General features: G+C 46.2%; 1 protein-coding gene and 1 long non-coding RNA gene across 4 annotated transcripts; one reads left to right on the top strand and one right to left on the bottom strand.

Moving 5' to 3' along the window:
- Positions 1-330: 330 nt before the first annotated feature.
- On the bottom strand, positions 331-13,377 carry CCDC167 (coiled-coil domain containing 167). 3 transcript variants are annotated; one of them, XM_064651092.1, is made up of 4 exons: positions 13,274-13,377; positions 5,845-5,939; positions 3,265-3,317; positions 331-1,161 (listed from the first exon to the last, which is right to left on the bottom strand). In XM_064651092.1, the coding sequence occupies exons 1-4, from the start codon at positions 13,340-13,342 to the stop codon at positions 1,058-1,060; spliced, it is 321 nt and encodes a 106-aa protein (XP_064507162.1). In that variant the 5' UTR covers positions 13,343-13,377; the 3' UTR covers positions 331-1,057. The 3 variants fall into 3 exon arrangements, with proteins under 3 accessions (XP_064507162.1, XP_064507160.1, XP_064507161.1); XM_064651090.1 differs by lacking the exon at positions 13,274-13,377 and adding an exon at positions 13,014-13,254; XM_064651091.1 differs by lacking the exon at positions 13,274-13,377 and adding an exon at positions 7,431-9,051.
- A 241-nt stretch (positions 13,378-13,618) lies between these two features.
- Positions 13,619-17,169, top strand: LOC135412366 (uncharacterized). The gene is made up of 2 exons (XR_010429611.1): positions 13,619-15,742; positions 16,624-17,169. It is a non-coding gene; the product is annotated as an uncharacterized LOC135412366 (long non-coding RNA).
- The last annotated feature ends 6,656 nt before the right edge of the window (positions 17,170-23,825 follow it).

The raw sequence follows: 23,825 nt of genomic DNA, 5'->3' as shown, positions 1-23,825 counted from the left end.
TCCCTTCTAAAGGCTTTCTGCCAAGTTAGAGCATGCTGAGGGCTACTTACTGTATGTCCCTGCATAAGAATGAGGGGACTACAGGGGACAGTCTCCAGTGCTCCTCTGTAGCATGCTAGGCTGCTTTTCCTCTCAAAGGAAGTAGATTCCAGGCTGCAACGGGCCAGTAACCACTGTTGAAACCTCACTAACCAGGGATGCTAAGTGCCTAACCCAGTCTAGGCTTATTATGTGTAATGTGTGCCAGCAGGGAGAGGGTAGGATGGGAATAAAGCACTGCCTGAGAAACAGGACAAAATGAGAAATTAAAAAAAATCACAGAACAGGAAATTACAAGGTTGGATTATTTTATTTAAAACCCTACAGAAGCACTTCCATTTCTGGCAGTTACTAGTAAATTCTCTTCTGCAAGTGCTGATTCTCAAAGGCACAAAATGGCTACCAAGCTCTGATGCATTGGAGAGGCAGGCAGATCTTCTCAAAGCCCAAGCACCCAGATCTGAAGTTGTATGCTACTTGCTTGCAGAAAAAGAGATACCTATGTACCTATGGTTTTGTGGAGGTAGGGTTCCTTTGGTCCTGTAAGTCAGGGTGGAGGAGGAAACATCTTTAGTGCAGCTCTGTAAACACATAAAATCTTAAGGTCACAATTCCTCAAGATTACTCTTCAGTTGAGGTTGGTGTCCCTTCATCTTATGGCTGAGTGACAGGAGCCAAGAAAGTGGCATGTCTGCAACCACAGGGGTCCTCTTCTAAAGGAGAACAAACTGTCTTCCTGCATCAGGCTGGGTGATCTTGACTGTGTTTTGGGTAAGATGGCACCACCTTGAGCTCTGTTTGACCTGATTTTCAAGTGCAAGTGTGCTGTGATTTCTGGTTTGTCTCCTGTCCCCCTCAATTTGCAGAGAAAAATCTTCCCTACAATGAGGCTTGGAGACAGTAAACAAGAACAACATTTTGAAATGCTGATCCTCACTCTTGGAGGCACAGTGGTGAGAGGAGGAAGCACTTCTTGCAGGGGAGTCATTTGGTCAGCAGGGAGAATTCTTGACTGCAATCACATCGTCCAGCAGGCGTAAATAAGAGCAATCAGCAACGCCATGGCCACAGCAAGGGCAGCATTCTTGCGATTTTCCTTGCGAAGCGCACTCAGTTCTTTCTCTGGGAAACAAACAAAAGCCTTGCCTGTGAAGGTTCATCATGTTGCAGCCGCATCCACTTTCAAAACTCTCTTAAAAGCACAAAGCTACCTTGGCCATGGGCAACATTTTGGGACCGGTATGCAAAGCTGCCAATTATAGGATGTGCCAAACAGGAAGTAAACTAGCGGGAACCCTTTCATTTGCTAACTCCCATCCTGACACTTGTGCTTGGGAATACTTCAGTGCCGGACCAGTTTCTGTTTGCAAATGACATTGCTGTAGGCCTCTACTAAGGACAGAGTTTGTCATTAGAATAATTGTTTGTTCCCTAAAAGAATGAAGGAGACAGAGGGCTAAGAGCTATTTCTAATATCTTCTAGAGGTAACAGCCTGGTAGCTTTTTCTAGCGTTAAAATTTACTTAATTGTGGCCACCTTTGAATGTTGCAGAATGTGGGTTTCCTTGTGCTTCAGAAGGATGAGTGTGGAACAGGTCTAAGCGTAGACACTCATTCTGTTGGGGTCTGAAGCTTTTTAGAGACAGGTTGCTATTCCTTGCCCTGGTTTACAGAACCACCACAGACACACAGAGATGAAGGAAGTGGCTACTGCAAGTATGGAGCCTTGTGATCTCCATTTCATTTGTTTCCTTTACAAAAGATGACAACTCCAGTCTGGCTAGTTTGGTTCCACAAAACTTTGCTGGGTGGTACAGGCAAGCAGTGAGGCCTACAGCACTAAACACTGCATGGTCGAACAGCAGTAATTGTTTGGGAGGGCACGGTTGGGTGGGGCCTGTCTCCAGAGTCGGACTGCTTTTGCTGCTGAGTTCACCTGCAGTAACTGCACAAGTTACTGCCTCTACAGTTTGCACAAGCAGCCTCCAGCAGTTCCTAAACTGGTATTGTTATCAAAAGAGACTCTTAGCTGTTCTTTCTGCCCCCATTCTTCATGTAATGCAAGCGTTCTCATGCAACTGCAGAGCAACCTGCTTAAATCTGCAAAGCCCCAGAGGAGGTGACACGGGCAGGAGGTCACATAACCTCATACACAGCAGTGCCAGCCTGAAGTGATGGAGCAATGCCATCGTCAGCAGCTGCAGTTCATGACCTCAAGTGTGTCAGTTGGAATAAGTAAAGATTTAATCAGAGGCCATAGCAGTGATCTAAAAAGACTCTGTGCACATGCACTGTGTGTTCTGTTCCAGAAGGAGCAGCCATCACCATTAGGTGAGGCTGTTGCTGCTGTCTGAGCTGCTGTCAGACTACTTTGCTGCCAGTGCTGGCTGACTGCTGGCTGGTGAAAGAGTGGCAGTGATGTGTAGAGTCTTCTGCTGTCTCTAGTGGTAGCTCCTCAGGGAACAGCTTTCAATCTATTTAAAGTAATGGCTACTGTTCTGGAAACAGTCCTTTAACAGGAGTTATAATTAAAAAGTTGCTGGCTTTCCACTCTCCAGGCCTTAAAGTACTGTCAAGCAGGTAACACACTGATCAACACTAGGAGTCTGAAGATGTGCAAAGCAGCATTCCTGGTGGAATGGACATGCTGTCAAGTTGTGGTAGCTCGGAGGGACTCTCATTTTAATTGTCTACAGCAGGACTTGCAGCAAGGAAAGACCCTGGCTCTCTAGAACTGCACACACATCAGTGTGAATCCCTATGGTCCTGTGCTGAGTGGCCCCAGAAACTGATGCAGTAAGAACCTTCCCCAAGGAAGGTATACTTTGCAACACTCCTGATAGCACTTGCCAGCTTGCTTAGCAAGCTTCAATTAAAAAAAAAAAAAGAAAAAAAAAATTAAAAAGGGGGGGAAGAAATGTTAAAAGCTACTCAAGCTGATCTGTTAGCTATGATTATCTAAAGACTAGTAATTTGGGGTATGTGAAAGGGACATTTTCCCCCCTTCATTAGCTGATGCTTATTTTTTTTCCCCTATGGTAGCACAGCTCAAGCAGGAGGATACAGACTCATAATATGCTGACTACATTTCCCTCAGTCTAGCTCCCTTTGGCTGAACTTAAATTCAAAGGCAGAAGTCAGAGGTGGCAGGAGCTTGAAGACAAAGCTAAGCTGCAGCAGTGATCCCATCCAGCCCAGAGGGACCATTTTTAATGAAGCTCTTACCATAGTTGTCAGCTTTGGTCATTAGTAAGTTTCTCTCTCTCTCCAGTGACTTTCTGTAATGAGAAGAGGAGTTCATTACCTGCGAGGCACAACACAGCCTATTTCTTTGCTTACATGATGGAAGAGAGACTGTCCCACTGCTGGGGATATCTGCTCACAGAATGAGCCCCTCACCCTTCACTGTGGAGTGATGACAATTTAGAAACACCCAGTTGCGCAAGAGAAGAGATGCAGCATTTTAGATTATTTTTGCCTTCCCTGAAACTGCTTCCTGTCTCTTCTTTCAGGACAGTGTCAGTGTTCCTGAAGCAGCTACAAAGGGGTCTGTGTGTCAGAGAGCCCCTACTCTAGTTCCCCCAGGTGGGGTAGGAAGTTCTGACATAGGGCAGGATCCCCAAGTGCTCTCTGCAGCACCTCCAGCACACTGGCATAGTGCTGCAACAGTAATTCTTCTCACTGATAGAAGCCACGATCCCTGTGTTGGGAGGTATCCAATTTACACAAACTGGTAAACTCAAGGAAACAAGCTGAATCCAAGCTCAGTAGCAACCAGTTAAGCAACCTGTTATTATGCTGAAAACTCATGATAATAACAGGCCAACCCAGCCCTTGTCTTAAACTGCACAAGATGATTAATTAATACACAGTTTAAAATATAAATGCAAAACAAAATTCCTGAAAGCAGCAGCATTTCCATTCTGGCAGTGCAGACACAGTCACTCCTTTCAGACTATGAACATCAATACACATGCACTAACAAATTATCTCCTGGTTCAGAGAAGGCAGTAAGTGTAACAGAGTTTGTTGTTCCCCTTGGGGCAGAGCAAGAACTTGTAGGAGGAAAGAAATCCAAATCTATTTGTACAGCTAGTTAAGTAAGGGATGGCAAGAAAGCAAACTACAGCAGAGCAGCAGGAAAGGAAAGGGCTCTTAAATAGAGCTGGGGAAAGGCAAGGGGGAGAGCAGCCAGGAGGAAGTGAGAAGACATTTACCAACATGACTGAGCTGCTACTTAGAAACTTGCCTTGTGAAGAGAGTCAAGGGAAGAAGCTTTGAGAATGAGACATGAAGAAACCATGACAACTGAACTTCAAAGTGGGAAAGCAGAGCTCTCCTTTGTGTACTGTGCACCGAATCAATAATTTTCGTCACAGTATGTACCTTCCTTCAGGGTTTTTCAAATGGTCTGGAATAGGGCAACTGAAGTTCTGTTTCTATCTCCATACAAGCTGTAAAACTCAGAAAAGGCCCCAGGAATCTCTATTTCTAATTCTTTGCTCTAGGCCCTATATTTCAGAAAGAAACCATCATCTTTTCCATCCTGTGAAGTTATCACAACTGTAGGTTTGGTTGTTGGCCATCTAAGTACCAGATAAAGAATACACACAGTAAACAAGAAGAATTTACGCCTAGAAAAGGACTGATGAGATGAAGAGCTGAAGAGATGAGGGACAGGACCCTGTCTAAATATGGATGGGGATCCAAAACCCCAGTAAAGGAGCAGGGAGGGGAGAGTGCAAATGAGAGTTTAACAAAGAAGTTAAACTGAGGCTGATAAATATCAGGGTATGGAGACATCACCACTGCTAGGATCATTTCTAATGGGTTCTGTTGGACAGCATTGGAGACCAAACACCAGGATCAACAGAACCACTCCCTGGGTCTATAACTGAGCTTCCTGGCCTTTTTTGCTATGAGCAGAGCAGTAGGATGCTGGTCACAGAGTCACAAAATATTCCGAATTAGAAGGAACCGACAAGGATCATCAAGTCCAACTCTTAAGGGAATGGCCCCTATGGGGATCAAACCCATGACCCTGGTGTTAACAGCTCCAAGCTCTGACCAACTGAGCTAATCTCAGGTGACTGAAAGAATATCCTCAAACTGAGAGATTTGAGAATCAGCTGGAAGACTTAGAATCTCTTGCTTCACACTCAAGAGAAAGCAGGTTGTGCCTCTGTCTGCTACAAAATCCAGGCCAAAGTCCTTGCTTGAATCCCAGCTCTAGAAGCCAACAGTTGCTACCTCTACGGCAGTAACAGATTTCAGGGGGATTGTCCCTCTTAGCTTTCCCAAGAAAAGCCAGTGTGTCAATGCATCCCTACATCCAGACACACGTGCAACACAGGCACAGGAAATCCCCCTCAGCCCCTTCTGCAGTTGCATCCCAGCCTGGTCTGGCCCTCAGTAGTAGCTGCTGCACATCTCCCCTGATTGAACTCATGCAGCTTTGGCAAGGCTTGAGCAACAGCATGCAGCAAACCTTTGCCAGACTCATAGAGCTGTCTCCTAGCAGGCCAGGAGTCAGATCTGCAAATTAAGTGGCAAGTTTTGGGCACTGCTTGTCTGGTTGTGGTGCAGGTTGGAGTCAGGCTGTTAACAAGATAAAGCTCTCTCCATATATCACTGAACTTCTCACACAGCAAGTTCCCCAAGTAAGCTCCAAGCTGGGGGAAGAGAGTCTTGTCATGGGGAACCACAGACTCCCATCCTTTCAAGAGCCCTTGCTCAGTACTTCAGCAGGATGACAGGTAGCTGAAGTGCACAGCCACACCCGTGGAAGGAGGTGGTCATCACTACCTTCCTTCAGGGCTGAGCTTCTCCCTGCGCAGCTTAAGATCCACCTCTTCCATGCTCTGTCTGCAGCGTGCCAGCTTCTCCTCCAGTCCATCGATCTGAAAAACATCACACCAGTCACCATCATTTCCTGCTTCAGCTAACACCGATCCATTCCCACGCAGATGAGAAGGGTGGCAGCTCAGCTACTCCACCTTTTTCCGGCCCTAATCAAGGGAGGAGCCCCAGCTCTGTGCAGAGCTCGCAGCACAGAAAGCCCTTCACCTCCCAGATCAGCCTGTATTATACCCCAGGCAACTATGACATCGTAATGCCAGACACAGCCAAGCCAGCCCTGATGCTGCCAGTTGTGTGGCTGGCCAGCACCTTTCTGCTAGGATCTGGTCCTGTTCCAGTCTGTTCTAGTTTCTTTGCATGTGGGTCCATAAGCAAAGATGTGATCTAAGGCATCTTTAGGCAATTAAGAAGAAAAAAAAGAGACTGGCCTAGGCCAAAGCCTGAGGGACAAGGTCTTGATTTAGAATTGTGAATGGATGCAGAAGTTCATGGGATGTGCCTACGAAGCACCCTCAGCTGTCTGGTTGGGTGAAAAGGGGGAAAAAGGGGAAAGAAACACTGATACCTACCATCTTTTACCCAACTAAATCTACAACAGCAACAGTGGTCTGCAGAGTATGCTCAAGAGAGCATTCAACCCTGCCTCCACACCTTCCACTTGCACCAGATTTTGGCAGCAACATGTTCCCATGCAGAAGAACACTGGTCATCTCCTTGTGTCTCCTCATCAAGCATCCTAACAGCTACCCTCCTCCTCTGTCTTCCTGTGGAGGGGAGTAACTGTGGCTAAGCACAGGAGGGGTTGATCTACTTGTGTGCAAAGGGACTGCCCAGGAGGGAATCCTACCATGGGCAACAGTTCTGGGAATCATTCCTCTCTTCTGCCTGGCAACCAGAGCATAGACATCTTTAGGAAAACTTTCTTTCAAGCTTGCTGCCAGCAAAGAAACAGTGGGACTAATCAGATAATATGAACACAACAACCTAGCCTGAAAGCAAACAGCCTTGGTGCCCTGAGATAGCAATGACCTCTCTTTTTAGCTACTTAGCACAACACTCCTGCTGTGCCTGGTTCTCCAGGGAAGGCCAGGGCTGGCTAGATGGAAGGCAGCACAGCCTCTCTGTGGTGGGAGCCTTAACACACTAGAGACTGAGAGGCAGCACAGTCCCAGGAAAAGTACTGAGGTGGAATAAGCTGCCTGGACATAAGCTGCTCTAAGGTGGCTCAGAGCACAAACACTCCCATGAACAGTGATAAGGGAAACAAAATCAAAGGTAGTGATCCCTAATTATTGTTGCTTTGGGGATCAGCTCTGTCCAGAGCTCATTAGCAATTCACACCTTCTGCTCAGGAAAGGCAGGCAAGCATCATAAATAAGCAGGACGTGAGAAGAGGCTTGACGCAAAACGGGGAACAAAACAGACCATAAAAAGAAGTTTAGCCAGTCAGCTGAATAGTCTCACTGCAAGGAGCACAGCAGAGCTGGGCAGGAGGACACATATAACAAGGCTCAAGTAAGTCTTTTATTTACCAGATAGCAATTTCGAAGTCCTGTGTTATTAGGCAACTCTGCTAGGGCCGTTGAGATGCCAAGCTCCCCAGAGGCACCTGCACAGCTTCCCCTGAGCCCAAGGGGAGCACCAAAGCACATCACCTGATCCAGAGCACATGGAACGGCACTGCTGTGTTTGGCAATGCTTGGGTTTGCCTGGATGGGGAAATGGATATTTTTGAATCATGTTAGCTGAAAATGCATTTGGTCAGGGCAAAGATAACTGTTCTCCTCCATTTCCAGCTGTGCCAGTTAGGAATGTTAATTCCAGCTGCTCATCAGTATGTCATCCACTACAGGTCAGTCAGCATGATGCTTCAGGGCCAAGTAAGGGCTTTGTCCAGGTCAACTCTGACCACAGTTATCAGCAAGTTAATTTAATGGCAGAGTGCAGCAGAGTAGAGGTGGGGTGTCCATCCAGTCCAGTTTAAGAACTACCATCACCTTCACCAGCTCCTACCATTTAAAAATGACTGTCTCTGCTCCCTTAGATATTGGAAACCCTCACATGCACACACAGCAAGGGATGCTCCAGTATGTGTTATTTGGCTACTCCTTAGCCAGTAAACTTATTACAATGCACCATGCCTTCCTGGGAAATACATTTAAAAATAATGTTAAATAATAACAATTTAATGAGAGCTTTAGTCAGCTGCCAACCCCACCACTAAATTAATCCATGCCACTGCACTCCTCTCCTCCAGAACTGCTCCTCCTGGGCAGTCTGCAGTTGCTCTCACTAGGACATTCTCTGCCCATACTTCCCTCATTTCATGAGACTCAGCAAGAGGATACTCCACCCAACTCTGTCAACGCTTTTACTTTCTGCTGAATAAAAATCTTCAGAGTCCACATAATACTTTAAAAGTTTCAACTGGTGTTACTGCTCTTAAATCAAAACCAAAGTTTGGGTCCCCTGCTGGAGAGCAATAATTTGCTAATAAACCACATGCCCTAGAACTGCACCATCAGCTTTGCTGAGCTGAGGGCACAAGGGACAGAAAATAATCACAAAAAAATAAAAAGAAGTAAGGAAGGAGAAACAGACTGCTGAATGAACAAAATACTTTTCCTTCAGAATCTCTCTATTTCTGCTCTTCCAGCTAGTCTAGGGAATTAGGGGTTGTAAGAAAGGACAGAGTGAGGATTCACAGATGTTATCCATTCACCATGCCTCAGTTTCCCCACTTATAAACTGGGACAATACCATCTGCCTCCTGAAGGTAGCTCATTTGCACTAGAAGCCTCAGACAATGCCGCTACCTCACTTGGGATTTGGGATCAGTTCCTGCAAGCCAGGAGTCTCTCGGCAGCTCAGTCATCCAAATAATTCTTCACTGCAGGACAAAGGAAAGGCAGAAATAGAAAATAAGCACAGGGAAAAATCAGACTAATGCCTGGGATTTACTGATTACTCTCTGGGCTGCTCAGGAAACTCCCAGGGGAGCATAGTCTGTAAAACGGTAGCACAAGAAAATCTGTTGAGCTTTGGCATAATTCCCTATGCAGCTCTCCAGGAGAGCAATCCTAAAAGCAGGGGCTCACCTGAGCTAGCTGTGGATGGAAAGCTTTCCCTCCTACTAACTAATACAGGAGAAGGTTAGTTGGGGTATGTACCTAGGCATACTGGAAGCCCACAGGAAAAGAAAGAGCCAAGCTCGCTTAGCTGACCCATCCCTGCACTTCACACCGCCTTATCATTTTAGTGGCAAGCTCAGCACAGTGTCTCATAAGTTGCAACGATGAAGCCTTCCTCCCTGTAGCTCTCCTTTCCACGAAGGGAATCCTCTGGGACAGAGCTGAAATGCAGCACTCAGAAAGCTCACATGACAACTCATCATGGTTCACAGCCGGTAGCAGGGACACAGGACTTCACTCACAGCAACATCTATAAGTAGTGCCAGTTAAAAGAGGTGAGTGAAATGGGTGCTTCACATCCAGGCAGCAGCTCAGAGCATGCAGAGCTGCCCTTCTGAAGCTCATCATTAGACACTCCACAAAGTCAGGTCCCAGCAGCTTTGGATGCACACAGAGATCTAAGACCAGATGCCTCCTTTGCTCCACAGGTATGACAAGGCATTGGGCTATTTTTGTTGAATTCTGGCAATACTCACTCACAATCTGGAGACCTTTTTAAGCCAGAGGGACCTGGAATGGATTTCAATCCAAACTGACTTATATGCTGATTACAAATATCATTTGCGGGGACCATCTTGGGCAGGGAGCCCAAAATGGCTCACATAAAGGCAAAGAGAGAAGAGAAAAAGAAGCAGCTTTGCTTACAGAGTTGAGCTGGATCCCATTTAATACATTTTGTAATGAATTAATAAAATCTTTCCAGCAGAAAGGCTAAAAGCGCTTTTCAAGAACTGGCATCCACCCTCTGCTTTTATGAATTCCCTAATTAAGATACTGGCAAAGAGCCATATCACACATATGTTGACATCCAACAGCATTAGGTAATGAGGTTTTCATCTTGTGACCCTCATAAAACAGATCAAAGCCAACTGAAGAGGTAGGGGCAAATGCAAAAACCCTTGTCTGAGCAGTCTTTACAAGCCTTATCACCTGCCAGCATACTTGAGCCATTCTTTTCACAGAAGAATTAACGGTTCCTTCATCCACAAATTTGGCTGGATTATTATCAGTCCAGCAGAAACAAGTTTTGTTTAAATTCAAGTGCTAACTTGCAGTTTATGTACACACTTCCATTTTCTCCACGCTCCTGGAATCATTTTGCATGCTGGCAAATAATTTCACACATGTTCTACCCACAGTGTGCTTGGAAATATTTATCAGACAAGCTACTACACAGCAGAGGATGATCCTCCAGCAAACTCTAAGATAAATTTTGCAGAACAACCCTCTGCATTGCTAAAGGAGAAAAGGCTGGATCCTACCTGCATCTCTTCCTTCAGCCTTGGAGAGACTATCCCACAAGCATATCCTGCCTCAGCTCAGACCAGTGCTTTTTGAAAAATTCTGTAAGAACAGCTTTACTGAGTAAAAACTATGTTGGCCTTTTCCCTATTCTTTATGCTCTTCCATAGATAGTCATTAGGAACTGCCTTGTCAGAAGCAGCAATACACAAAGTAACAATACTTTCTCTAAACACACACCTGACATTTTACAGCTTTGGCACTGAGTGCAGGGTGTTCTCTTTGCATTTAATGCACTGTACTGCTTCCGTTATTTTTTTTTCAGTTGTTGCCTGACCCACAAGTATATTTTTAAGGGTTACAACATCCTCTGAAAGGGAGTTTCACAGCACAGCCACAGGTTATGGGAAGAACCCCTTCTGTTTGTTCTGAGCTAGTCAGCTGCTTGTTTCATTTGACAGCCCTAATTTTTTATTGACAGTGAAGGTTCATTCTTTGTTTAAAGTTACAAATAGCATGTAGAGGATATAGACCTATATTGGGTCCCCTTGCAGTTGTGTTTTCAAGCTTAAAAGGACCTGGAATGCTTGGCAGAATCTTGCATAAAAGTTTTCCACACCTTTGATCATCCTTGTCACTCTCTTAAGTTCTTTCCATTTTCATTATTTTGCTACAAAATGGACCAGTCTCCTCAGTTTCATTTGCCTGACGAGTTTCCTCAAGAGAGTTCTGTGCAGCTCAGCATTGTCAGTAGGGCTGCCTGTCAAAAGACTAGAGAGCTATAGGAAAGAAGTGAGGTGAGTTTAAACCACCACAACATTATGGACATGCATTTATATCGGTTTAAACCAGATCATATTAATTACACCTGCAATTTGTAAGTGCAAGCCAATGTGATAGGAAAATTGCACTCATTTAGCATCATGACTTCAGTTAAACAAGCATGACTCTGCCTAGATGAGGCCTTTCAAAACTATCATGTATAATGTCATATTAAGACTCATTTGGAAAGTTTTCAGTACAATCATAACAGCTCAGAAGGTAATACTGAACAGAATAAAAGTTTAAATTATGAAATCAATATCTTGGTTGTCATGCATTCTGATACCTGAAACACAGCTCTCTTCCTCTGGCTTAAAGGGATTTTGTTTTCTTCCTCCCTAACTGCTATTCAGTACCTTTGTCATCACTGCAAGTGGAAAGAATTTTATCTTTTAGCAGTATCATTGCACTGAGAGGTTTTCACCTGTAACACACCAAAAAAGAGTAGTTCTACAGTCCTTTCAAAACTAGTGTGTTCCATCATGACAACTTCTAAAAAAACCCCCCAAAACCTAAACCAACTACAAGTCCCCAGACACTTTGCAAGAATTTTCTCTGGCAGCTAAAATCAGTCTCTTTTCATTCTGTGACCAAGAGATCCCTGACAGGCTCAACCTTTTTACCATCTCTCTTTTTGTAAGGTAGACCCTACTACTTCAACTCCCCTTGTCTACCACATCTCAAACAACAACCACCAAAAAAGCATTTCAACTCCCTGCTAGGCTCACCGAAGGGAAGCTTGGACAGTCAGCACACTCTCCTCTGGACTCCCTTTGGTGGTTATATTTGGGCTAGAGTGTCTAGAAATGTCTGTGTCTCTAATGAAAGCCTAACCAATGAAACAGACAAGAAAACTACTATAAACTGAACTCCCAATCATATGACATAGTAGGATGAGAGGGAATCTCAACAGCATTCTCAAAGGTGGGTGCCTAGAGGATGGTGCCAGACTCCTTTCAGTGGTGCCTAGCGACAGGAGGACGAGCAATGGCCATAAACTGAAGCCCAAGAAGTTCCCCCTCAACATCATGAAGAACTTCTTTACATTGAGGGTGGCAGAACACTGGACCAGGCTGCCCAGGGAAGTTTGGTTCTCCCTCTCTGGAGACATTCAAAACCCACCTGGACACGTTCCTGTATAACCTGCTGTAAGTAACCCTGCCTTGGCAGGGGGATTGGACTGGATGATCTCCAGAGGTCCCTTCCAACCCTAACGATTCTGTGACATTCACCTTTACGTTAATGGCTGATGACACAAACACTACAAGCCCCAAATCCTTTACCTGGCCTTTCTACTCTGGTTATTTTGGTCTGCTATGCATAATCTCACCCGAAAGGCTTCAGGACCGAAAGGTGACCAGTGAAGTTCACTGGTTCATCGATTCTGCCCCATCTCAGCCATTTGGGATGAGCTTTCATGCCTTTGCTGTCCCCAAAGTATCCACAACCCTCAGATCTGAACTACAGGCTCTCCACTGCCTCCTCGGAGTCACTGTTCAGTGCAGGAGCCAGAACCACGTATGCTTCAGAGAGACCTTAACTAACACGACTCAGACTGTTAACACAAATGTAAACCTTCAACAAAGCTTACCAGCAGCCCTCCTGCCACTCAGCAGATTACAGAATCATGGAATCACAGAATGGGTCAGAGTGGAAGGGACCACCGTGCATCATCTGGTCCAACCTAAGGTCATCCTAGAGCACATGGCACAGGACTGCATCCAGACAGTTCTTGAGTATCTCCGGTGAGGGAGACAAAACACCCAAGTGCAACAATAAAAAGGCATTTTTACAAGGGAGGCGTGTTATTAAAAAACAGCCTTTAGCCCTCCTCCTCGCTGTGATTTACAGGCCCCTCACACGCTGGTTCACCACCGGGCTCCTCACAAGAAGCAGAAGGAGCTGCCCGTGTCCCGCACACGGCTGACTCCCACCGCCGCAAGGCCCACACCGCGCTGGGGCCGCAGCAGCGGGCACAGCCCCACCGCCCCTCACGGCGCTGGCTCCAGGCTCGGCGGGAGCAGGGACACCAAGCGCCATCGCTCAGGGCCCGGCGGTGAAGACAAGGACGGTGCTCGGCGCTCCCGGCCCGGCCCGGCCGGGCCCCCGCCCCCCCTCACCTCCCGGGCCACGCTCGGCCCCGCGCGCCGCCTGCCCATGGTCCGGCCCGGCCCGGCCCGGCCGCGCATGCGCACGCCTCGGTGATGGGCCGCGCTGGGCGGGGAGGGGAGCGAGCGCCATCTTGGTGAGGGCGCTGCTGCCCGGGCCCTCCGTCGGAGCCGCTGGGCCTGGCCCTGGGATCCCTCTTGGCGTCGTCTGGACACAACCGGGAGCGAGTGGCATCCGGAGCGGTGCCTCCTGCGTTGTGTCGGTGCTGCCCGGAGGCTTCTGTGCCGGTTCCAGTGGTGATGGATGAGGGGTGGTTGGAGGAGGATGAGCAGGCTGGAAAGCTGAGGTGGGACCTATTGGTCCTGCCTCGTCCTGCCTCTCCACCCCTCAGAAACCCCTGCTCCCTCGGGTTGCTATCTGTCCCTGTAGGGTGCTATCTGTCCTGTCTGTCCCAGAGGGCAGATCCGAACTGATCATCTGGTTTTCCCCCAAAGGGAGTCAGTGCAATCCTGCTCCTGGCCTGCACTGGGCAGGACACTCCAGCCCAGCTCTTGTATTGCTGGGGGTCAGGGCTCACCTAGAAAGAAGGCAATTTTGGAAACACCAGGCAAACCCAGCACAGCTGCTTTGCTGCATGTTAGGATCACTGAGAATTTTTTTCTGGACATCAGGAGGAATTTTTTCATGGAACGGGTTACTAAACATTGGAACGGGCTGCCCAGGGAGATGATGGAGTCACCCTCTCTGGAGGTATTTAAGGAAAGACTGAATGTGGCATTTAGTGCCAAGTTCTAGTTGACATGGTGGTGATCAGTCACAGGTTGGACTCAATAATCTCAGAGGTCTTTTCCAACCTAAATAATTCTGTGATTCTGTGATTAAGGCTGTCCTTGGGATTTCTACTCAAACAGCAGCTTTATGTTAAAGCAGCTGAGGAAAAGTGGGCTTTGTGATCTACCAGCAGACAGCACTTTGTGCATGCTAGCCAGTTCATTGCAAGATGCTTATCACAATGTTACATATGCATGGAAGCTCTTGTTCTGTCCTTAGAAAGCTTTTTATGAAACACTGCTATCTGGTATTTAAAAAAGAAACAACCAACCAACCAGAAAAAAACAACCAGCCAAGAACTACTGAAATGCATTTGTCTTCAGGGTAGGAAATGATTGCTACATGACAAAGAACAGCAGATCTATTTGCTGACCAAAAAATAGAAGGCTGGGCAGCAGCAGCATTTATTAGACACACAGACTGAATTTTCATTTTGACTAAATAGCCTCTGCTGACTGAAATTTTGCTAGGATGGCAGGAGTGCAGATGCCTGTCATAGAAAGAGTGATATTACTGATACCTGATTAGTGTGTTTCATTTTTCTTTCAAACAACACCCCCCTACATTTTTACTACCTGAGGTAGTATGTGTTGGTAACAGCATCAATCTCATTTTATGTCTGGAGAAAATGAGGGACAGCTGTACTGTTTTCTGCTTCCCGGTCTGGTACTTGACTCCATGATACAGAACCTATACTGCTGAACCTAAAGGAGCCAGAACTCCCCCCTCCAAGGTGAGACACAGATAACTGCTTTCCAAGCAGAAGCAGCTCAGTCAGAAGGCAGTAATGAAGCTGAGGAGGACCCACCCAGCAGCTCCGGAAAAGCACAGCGTCAGGGGGAGGGAGAAAATGAAAAAGAGTGAGAATGTTATTTTTTCCCCTCTTAGAAGACTTGCTTAGGGAGTGTAAATACAATCTAAAAATGCATACAGGTTTGAAGAAAGCCATCTGTTATGGTTTGCAGTGGGCTGAAATAGCCATCAGTTCAGCAGAAAGCATTTTCTCCTTTACAAAGGTGAATATTGATTCAGGGCAGGACTGTCAATTCTCACATATACACTTCTTCTCAGAGACAAACATACACCATTTTTCGGGCAGACGACTGTGACCTTTGTTGTTACATCTTTTGGGAAGACAGAAAAGGGGAACTGGTTCCTCTCTCACCAAGAAGCCACCATTCCCACTGTTGCAAGCAGCAATTTTCAATTCTCATGTTACTCCTCCTGGCACTCCTAAATCCATCAAGCTGGTAACTTCATTATGCCTGTTATGTGGTCTTGGGTCTCCTGGTTCTGCCTTCAGCTGACACCTTCTCTTCATTCTTCCCTGTGTTGTATCTTAATTTCCTTTGTAATGTCATTCAGGTCATCTGCATGCTAATGCAAGAAAGAACAACTGTTCTTTTTCCTCAGCAAACTTGTAATATTTTCCTTCTTGAAACCTGAGGAAAAGAGATGGAAGTTTTTCACATGCAATGTCATCAGCTTCTGTATTTTAGAATAACCACAGACATGAGTATGAATTTGAAGTACTCCATAGCAAGCTGACTTGATGGCTGCTGACTGGCCATGCACATATCTAAGCTGGAAATCAGAAGTTTCTAGCTGTGAGAGCAATCATATTATGGAACACATCTCCTGCCAGAGGAGTAAGAGGAAAAGAGTGGAATAGTTTTTAGTAATCTCTTGAATGGAATAGTCTAACAGAAAGCCTGTAAGAGGAAGGTGTAGGATGTGATGACATACAGGTGAACACCAAATAACATATCCAGTACTGAGATTGGATTAAAGTCCTGGTAAGATTGCTCAGGGTCTCTGATTAGGCTGTCCCTGCACTGGGGGTCACATCCCTGCAGCCAAAGCGAGTGATGAAGTGATATTAGAAACTAAAAATACACAAGTGTCAGTCTGAAAGGAAAATTCAGAAGACACTCCACCTACATGCCCAGAGGCAGGATCGGGTACCCTGATGCCACCCAAGCAGATGTTTGCCTTATCTGTGCTTAAGGAGTGCCAGGGATGCTGCCACCTCCTACCTGCTACGCTGCTCATTGACTGATGGTTGGGAAGGTTTCCCTCCTCTTTGTAACCAAACTGAGCTTGTTGCATCTTGACCTATTCTCAGCACACATGGGGAGGAATTGATCCTCATCTTCTAACAACCTTATGTATTTGAGGTTCATCATCATATTCCCTCTTTTCTTCCTGCTAGACTAAATCCTCTCAACCCTATGTGTTTTGCACCTATTATATACCATTTGTTACCTTTCTGCAGTCCAAACCTAGACTAATCCTCTTTAACTTGGGGGTATGGAGAAAGAAAAAATTACCCCCTGTGCAAGACCGATATGTTGTTGTCTTAAACATTGTCAAAATCATAGAAAGACTTTTTGTCGAACTGCAAGGAAAAAACTGCCTGTCTGCGACCACCGAAACACCGTCCTCTCCCAACACCTCCCCCATATGCTTCCTGACTGTAATTTAGACTGTGATGGGAACTTGAGATAAGATTATTGTCTAATTATTTCAGGTCTAAGAAGAAGTAAATAAGGCTGAGTGAGTGGAGGAGGAGAAGGGTTTTGGGCGTGTGATAACGAAATCTCTCCACACAAAACACGAATAACTCCCCCCTCCAGGAAGGCCACATACACACAGGACATTCACGTGAGAGGAGCTGAGAAGGGGTCATAAACCATCAAAGACCCTCAAAGTGCCGTCCAGACTCATTCCTGAGGCCTTCTACCACCACAGGACTGCACTGTGATCCAAGGGATGCAACTAATCCAGAGTCTGTCTCAAGAGACTGTAAAGCTTGCCCAGGGGAGGTGCCTGGGCATCTCCTGAATGTATATTAATCCACTGGACTCTATGTTTTGCGGGACCCTCACCACCAAGAAGACCAGAAGAACCAGACCGGCAAGATGCCACTGGGTTCCACAGAGTGGTGATACATTTTCTGTTTAATCTCCATCACTCTCTTTCTTCCCTCCCCCCACCCCTTTTTTCCTATTTCTTTCTGTCTCTCTCTCTGCCTCACATTTACTGTTGAATAAAATCCATACTATTGACTTCGGCATATAGTCTTGTTTGCACCTTAATTTGGGCAGAGGCATTTCTAATAATTTTAATATCTGGATCATGGCACCCTCTTTGTCTTATAGGCAGTGTGCCCTAGTAATACAGCCAAGAAGGAAATTTGCCTTTTAATGCAATACCTTCTCAATGGCAATTCATAATCAGTTCATGGTCCTGTAACTCCTCAATGCATTTCCTCAGTGCTGAGGTCTAGGCACTTTTTTTCTTTACTGGTGCATTTAATTTCTTCCCCTTCTCAGTTCACTATTTTCATTAGTTTTATGAAATTTTAGATTGCTGATTGTGAGCTATTTCTCCAATTTGTCAAGATAATTTTTTTTTCCTGTCGTGCCTTCAGTCTTGCCTGCTCTTCCAGACTTGGGGCCAACTATGCATTTTATAAACACACTTTATTTCATCATCTAAGTCATTGGGGAAACTAGTTGATAGATCTGGCCGGGCAGCCCCTGGACTGATCTCTGTAAGTCCTCTTGGTCTGATAGCAAACTACTGATAAGTAGTTGCAGAGTGCATATCCATGACAAATATCATACAGGATTGTTTCAGAAAGCCTTACTACACATCAGGATAGCCTTCACTGCTGGGCTTACTCTCTCCACTATTCCAGTTACTGTGGCAAAGAAAGTTAAACAGTTTTACATGATTTGTTCTTAGCTTTCTTTCTGCTGGCTTTTTCTTATCGCCTGATTATCTTTAAGTGATAACAAATTGATTATTTAATAATTTGTTCCACATTCACTGAGGAGATGGAAAGATAATCCCTGAGGACTGAAGAATCAAAGTTTTCAGGAAGATTTAGGGACACTTGCTGATTTTTATCAGGGCAGTACTGACTTTGAGGGTAATTTAATAGAACAGACATTAAGTCTTCACTAGTAATTAAGTCTTTACTAGTAAATTAAAAAACATCAGGAAACGTTCCTAGAATACAAACTCAATTGTCAGAAGTAAGTGTCAGCACACCCCTGGCATGGTTTGACTTGGTCCCACTAGGACTGTCCCAGAAAATTTCCAGGCATGATTTGGGAGTTGTAGGCACAGGACCATTCCCAATAGGTTTTTTCATAAGGTCACTGTTTCAGAGGTGAAGAAAGTTTAGTAATAGTGGCATGAGCCGTTTGGTGCTAGTTTACAAGATGTGTCTAGGAGAATGTTCCTGGGCACTCCTGATTTACTGCCTTCCTACCTCTTTTTGCCTTCTCCATCTGTAAGATTCACTGTGCTTTGTAAGCACAAATGAATCAGTTCACTGACAAGTCTGAGAGGAAGCTGAGGCCAGACATCTCACTTTATAGATGTTAGGCAGTATCTGACCCTGTCCGGGCTAGCACTGAATCAGGGGCCTGACCTCTTATCCTTGGCTATACCATGGGAAGCAGCCCTTCATCTCCCAAGCATGTCCTTCCCCAGCTTGTCAGACAATGTGTCATGGACCATAAGCCAGGAGGGACTTTCCAGGGACCTTCTGAGAACAGGTTTCCCCAGCATAGAGGATGTCCCAAGCATAGAGCTGTGTCCCAATGCCATGTCTCCTCTCTTCTCCCAGCTCTGCTGTACCACATGCAGCTGGTCATAGGGATCACAGAAGGAAGGAAGTCACTGCATCCTGTCAATGTCTGCAGGGGAAAGCGGAGGTGAGAGACTGTATACTTGCACCTGTGAAGAGATGGAGGGAAGCATCTTACTGCTGAGGGCAGCCAAAGATGAGCATTTCCTGGAACAGGACAACTCCCAGCACAAAGGAATAAGCAGAAAATGCTACCACTGTAGAGGCTGTGTGTCAACCTCCTGGAGGAAAAAAAACCCTGAGTGCAAGGGAGGCAGACAACAAGCTAAGAGGTGCCCTGAGCTAGAACTGTGGTATGGAGCTTTATTATCCCACCACTTTTCTCCTGGAGGACCAGGAGGGATATAAATTCTCTCTTTTCTCCCTAAGCACTATAAGCAGGGATGAAATTGCATCTTGCAATGATGACCAGGGGACACAATTCCAGTGCAGACATGTCTGCCCCTACATGGGACAACTGCAGAATTAAATGCCACCAGGGAGCAGAAAAGCAGCAGAAAGCATTGTCAGATTTCAGTCATCTGAAAGGTGCTCCCATAGGGTGGGGTGTTTTTTTATTTCTGGGAAGATTGAGAAGCCAGTGGACTGTGTCTTCAGTTTGTGTGCATCATGTTCTCTGCTCCTACCTTGATGGGCTTCACACAGATTCTGGGAACAGCTTGAGATGATAGAATTAATTAAATGAAATTAATCAAAACAACCTACCCGGAGATAAAACTGGCATCGGTGAAATGCAGAGTTGGGCCAAGAAAGGATTCTGTACTCAGGGCTAATGCCTGCTCTCATCAATAGATTCTGTTTGGATGAAATCCCATGTCATACACGCCTCAGTCAAAGATGAGGGGCTCTGAGGAGTTGTGTGCCTCATGCAAGATCACGTCTGTCCACGCAGTGCGGTAATTGCAGTGGGAACAGATGGAGCCCTGCTTTTCACAGAGCCAGGCACAGCGTGTAATCACTGATCTAGCTTTGATGCTGAATGAAGCTGAACTCCAAATCGTGCTGTGTTAGTGTGGAGGAAGCAGGAGAACTGGAGCAATGGCTTTTAGAGATGTAACCTAAGAGGAATCCATGGGTCTCGTGGGTGTGTCTGCAAACCTGGGAACAGAGGTACAGATTTGCCCAAATGAACTACTGAAAATTGGAGATTCCCCTCTGCTTTAGTCTCTGCCTCTTTCCCCAGCACGTGTCAGCCCAAGTTTTCTTATGCCAGGTGCCAGTTTGGAGGCATTTTTTTGGGCCTGTCCCAGTCATTTATGTTCTTTGCTTTGTGAAAGCATCGCTGTCCTCCCAAAACCACCTGCATCAACTTGAGGGTCTATGAAACTCTGTGGGCATGATTTTTATCTATTGAGCAAGGATAAAAGCACGGTTACAAGAAAAAATATCTGTTCAAGAGTGAAGTGGTCAGATATATTGTGGGGATGGGTCCGTTATAAATATCTGAGAACAGAAAGAGAGACCCAAGCAACTTTATGAAGTGCTGTGTTATTGGGGCCACAACCCTGTGGCTGGGTTTATTCTGCAACCAGCAGAGGTACATCCATCACAGAGACGGGAAGCGTGATGCAGTACAGGGTCCCAGTGGTTGCCTGGGAAGTCACAGGGAGCTGTGTGTTTCTGAATCAGGGCATGGCTGAGTGGAACAGCATGTCCTGCTTTTAACATTTGGCAAGTATCAGGGGAAGGAAAACGTGGCCATCGCAGTTCCGCCAGACAAGTTCACTTATGACCTGCATGTGGGGTCTTGCAGAGTCTCTTGAGGAGGCCCCTGTGGACTTCCCTGCCGGTTCAAAATTGGATGACTGGCTTTATAGCAATGTTTTGACTTGGGTGCCTCAGCTATGTTCAGAACCTGAGCCCTTTCTTGGAGATTTATCCCCTTAAATAGGCTTCAGGAAGCCAGAAAGTACTTATTTAGCAAATATGCTGCAGACATTTAGGGTGGCGAGGTTGGCCTGCTGATACAGAGCTCACACACTGCGTTTGTGGTCCTATGCTGGGACAGCTGGTTTCTAGTTCAGTCGTCTGTTGACCACAGTCTCCATTCCTGCCCTGGTCACCCTGTTTTCATTTGCTCTACCTCCTTGCCTGGCTGTTAGGAGATAATGGGCTGGTGCCAATTCTCTTCTGTTTCCATTTTGACTTTTCCACTCAATTTCTATGTGGCCTTCCCCCATCTCCTTGTTGCAGGGGCATTAAGATCTCCAGTTTCAGTTGACTGTGCTGTAAAGACATGAGGAAGCTGAACCACATCTGCTGTTTGTCAAAAGGACCATGTACTCTCCTCTATGCAGATCCCATGGGGAACTTGTCCTACAAGGTTCCAGGTGCTGTTAGAGTAGTTGAAGTGCTCAAGGATTCTGTAGCCTTTCTGACAAAGGCAGGAGAAGCCAAATCTGTGTCTCCTCCCGCATCGTCTCCACTGCAGGCCTGTCATGTGGCGGACAGGCTGCTGAGTGCCGTGGCTTATCCAAACAGAGCTGTCACTTGTTATGAGAGAGGACAGCCATGTAAATGTATTCCCTGGCTCGTACACCTTGCTGTGCAGTCAGGCTGAGTCCATCCCCATCTGCAGGGACAGTGAGGGACTTGCCCTCTAATGTGTCCTGTGGTTTTTTGTATGGTTAGATGCTCCTTGAAAAGAAAGTGCCTAGTATTTATGCTAAGCACTGTTCTTCCCAGTCACCCTCCTGCTTCAAAGCCCCTCTTGTTTATGTAGGTGTTCGTACTTGTGGGCAGGCCCCAGTGCTCCTGGGATGATATGGTTGACCCTTTGCTTCTTATTTTCCCCAGGGTAATGAGGACAGAGGGTACTTGGGGCTCCTTGAGGAAGGAGAAGAAAGGAGTTTGCTCCTACACAAAGATGTCTGCAAATGGGAGATGACAGCTCTGTGCATCCCTGCATGCTCTTGTCTTGTTTAGGTAGAAGGAGAGTGATTAGATCCTTCCAGGTCTTTGCTGAGCTCCAAGGGAATGTGCGGCTCACTGCCTCTGATCAAGAGGCTAGTAGGGAGTCTGAAAATAGCATTATTTCTCCTGCTATCATTTCTGCTTTCTCAAATGACTTACTGGGTGATTGGTGGAGACAAATGCTCCAGAAATGGGAACCTGGCAAGGAATCTGAGTGCCCCCAAGTCTGAGATGACCAAAGAGCTGAAATCAGACAGACAAACACATGCACACATCATTAGCCGCTAGCCTGCATGTGAAATGAATTGAGATTTCCTGAGCTGGGATCCAGCTGGCGCCCTAATGAAGACTTCCCCTTGTTCTTGCAAGCAGACAATAAAAATCAACTCAGATACACACCCATCTTCCCCAGCCATTTCTGTTATATAAGTAGTCCGGGTCTTGATCGGTGTTTCTTTGATTATCTCTGTGTGCCCACATAAATATACTGTGTGTGTGTTCACACAAAATCCATCTATTTATCCACCCCAGAAACCATTTCACTGGGAGACAGCATGGTCCCCTGCATTTTTTATGGCTCTGCTTAGGTTGGAAAGAATCCAAAGGTCAAACACTGTACTGTATCTCCAGTCACCTTGCCAGTCAGCGCAGAGCATGGGTCTCTGATACTTTCTGAATCTCCGGATTGCCCACAGGGCACTAAATTACAGCTATTACACTGCAATTCGCTGTACAATTTTATTCTTTGATACACTACCTGCCTTTGTCTGTCTGCATAGCAGCGAGAACAGTATGCATTATTTACCAGGCTAAGTACACTGCTGCTGCTAGTGTTGGGAGAAAAAAAAAAGATAAGAGAACAAGAACAGGCTTGAAATATAAAAAGATGGCACAAATACAGCTTCCTGGGAAATGGTTTCACAGTTATGTAAAACTTTCTGAGATTTTGCAGTCCCTGCAGAGAGGTGTGTCCATGGCCTCCTAAAACTCTTCAGGAAGAACAGAGGTACTGGGGTAGATGGGAAGTCCAGTCTGGTCAGTGCCCTGGCTTCAGGAGGACCCCATGGCAAGCATTGTGCCTATTGGGAAAGGGGAGTGAAAAGCACATGATGAGGAGAGCAGGATGCCACTCCCCTCCACATGGGATACTCCAGGGCCTTAAATTGGTCTGTATTCCTTCTGTTTTGGCCAGAAATCCTTGTGAACACCAGAAAGACATTCCTTTATTACTTCAGTTGATATATACCATCCTTTCTCCAACCTAACCATGGTTTGTGTTCCTTCCAGGTTGTCCCTTTGAACCTGGAACCTACTGAGGCAGGGATCTGGGAATCAAATCAGTTCCAGAAGATTTCCATTTAGTGCAGAGATCATCAAAAAGATCACAGTCCTCTACTTTGGCAGCCTGAGAAAGACAGGTGGTAGCTGGGTTTTGTTGCCCTCTGTTGACTGCTTGTGTCCTTTGGGCTTCCTTCCAGAGCAGGAGTCTGGCTGTAAGGCAGCTTTTGGAACGTGCCTGAGTGGAGCTGGCTGGGTGATGCTGTCCCTGGCTGATGTGCTGAGAGACAGCTCCAGACTTCTCTGCAATGTAAACAGCTGGTGGAGGTGACAAGGCAGAGACAGACAAACCCTGGCAGGAGGGCAGAAGTGAGTGGCAAAACCAAGGCCAACCCAGAGAGGGAGAGTTTGGGAGAAGTAGGCTTGCTGTTTCCATCTGGTGAGAAGAGGTGGGATGTGCATGGTGACTCACTTGTTGCTTTCCTTTCCAAATGCCCTGCAGATGTTCCTTTCATTTCCCGCTCATCAGCTGGCAGCAATAGCCTGACCACCTTGCTGTGGCTCTGGTTTAGGCATTACACAGAGCAATGGTAAGACAGCACTTTATCCATCAGGTTGTGTGTACACTGGGTGCTAGTCTTGCAGGGAGAGTGAAAGCAGCTGTGCACAAGCTTCCTGAAGGCAGAGCTGACTGGAGTCATGCACTCAGACCAGCTCCTGGTCTTTTATTTGTTGAGATAAGCTACAGACAAAGTGGTTTTAAATCTAGTCTGTGGTCAGGGAAATGTTTGCTCACTGGCTGAATGTCACGAGGCAAATGGAGAGAGGAGAGAGAGCTGGGGCTCTGATTATTGCAGCGCTGGTTGAAGCAACATTGG

Source organism: Pseudopipra pipra, chromosome 3 (genome assembly GCF_036250125.1).
Source record: "Pseudopipra pipra isolate bDixPip1 chromosome 3, bDixPip1.hap1, whole genome shotgun sequence".
Classification (NCBI taxonomy): domain Eukaryota; kingdom Metazoa; phylum Chordata; class Aves; order Passeriformes; family Pipridae; genus Pseudopipra; species Pseudopipra pipra.
Note: the sequence above shows the minus strand (reverse complement) of the source record. Positions and strands in the feature narration are given on the sequence as shown.

Excerpts from the sequence above, each read along its gene's own strand:
- CCDC167 (XM_064651090.1), bottom strand. The coding sequence starts at position 13,193 with ATGGCGCTTGGTGTCCCTGCTCCCGCCGAGCCTGGAGCCAGCGCCGTG. Across the intron at positions 5,940-13,013 it reads GCCCGGTGGTGAACCAGCGT|ATCGATGGACTGGAGGAGAA; the intron begins GTGAGGGGCCTG and ends GATGTTTTTCAG. Across the intron at positions 1,162-3,264 it reads GACCAAAGCTGACAACTATG|AGAAAGAACTGAGTGCGCTT; the intron begins GTAAGAGCTTCA and ends TTTGTTTCCCAG.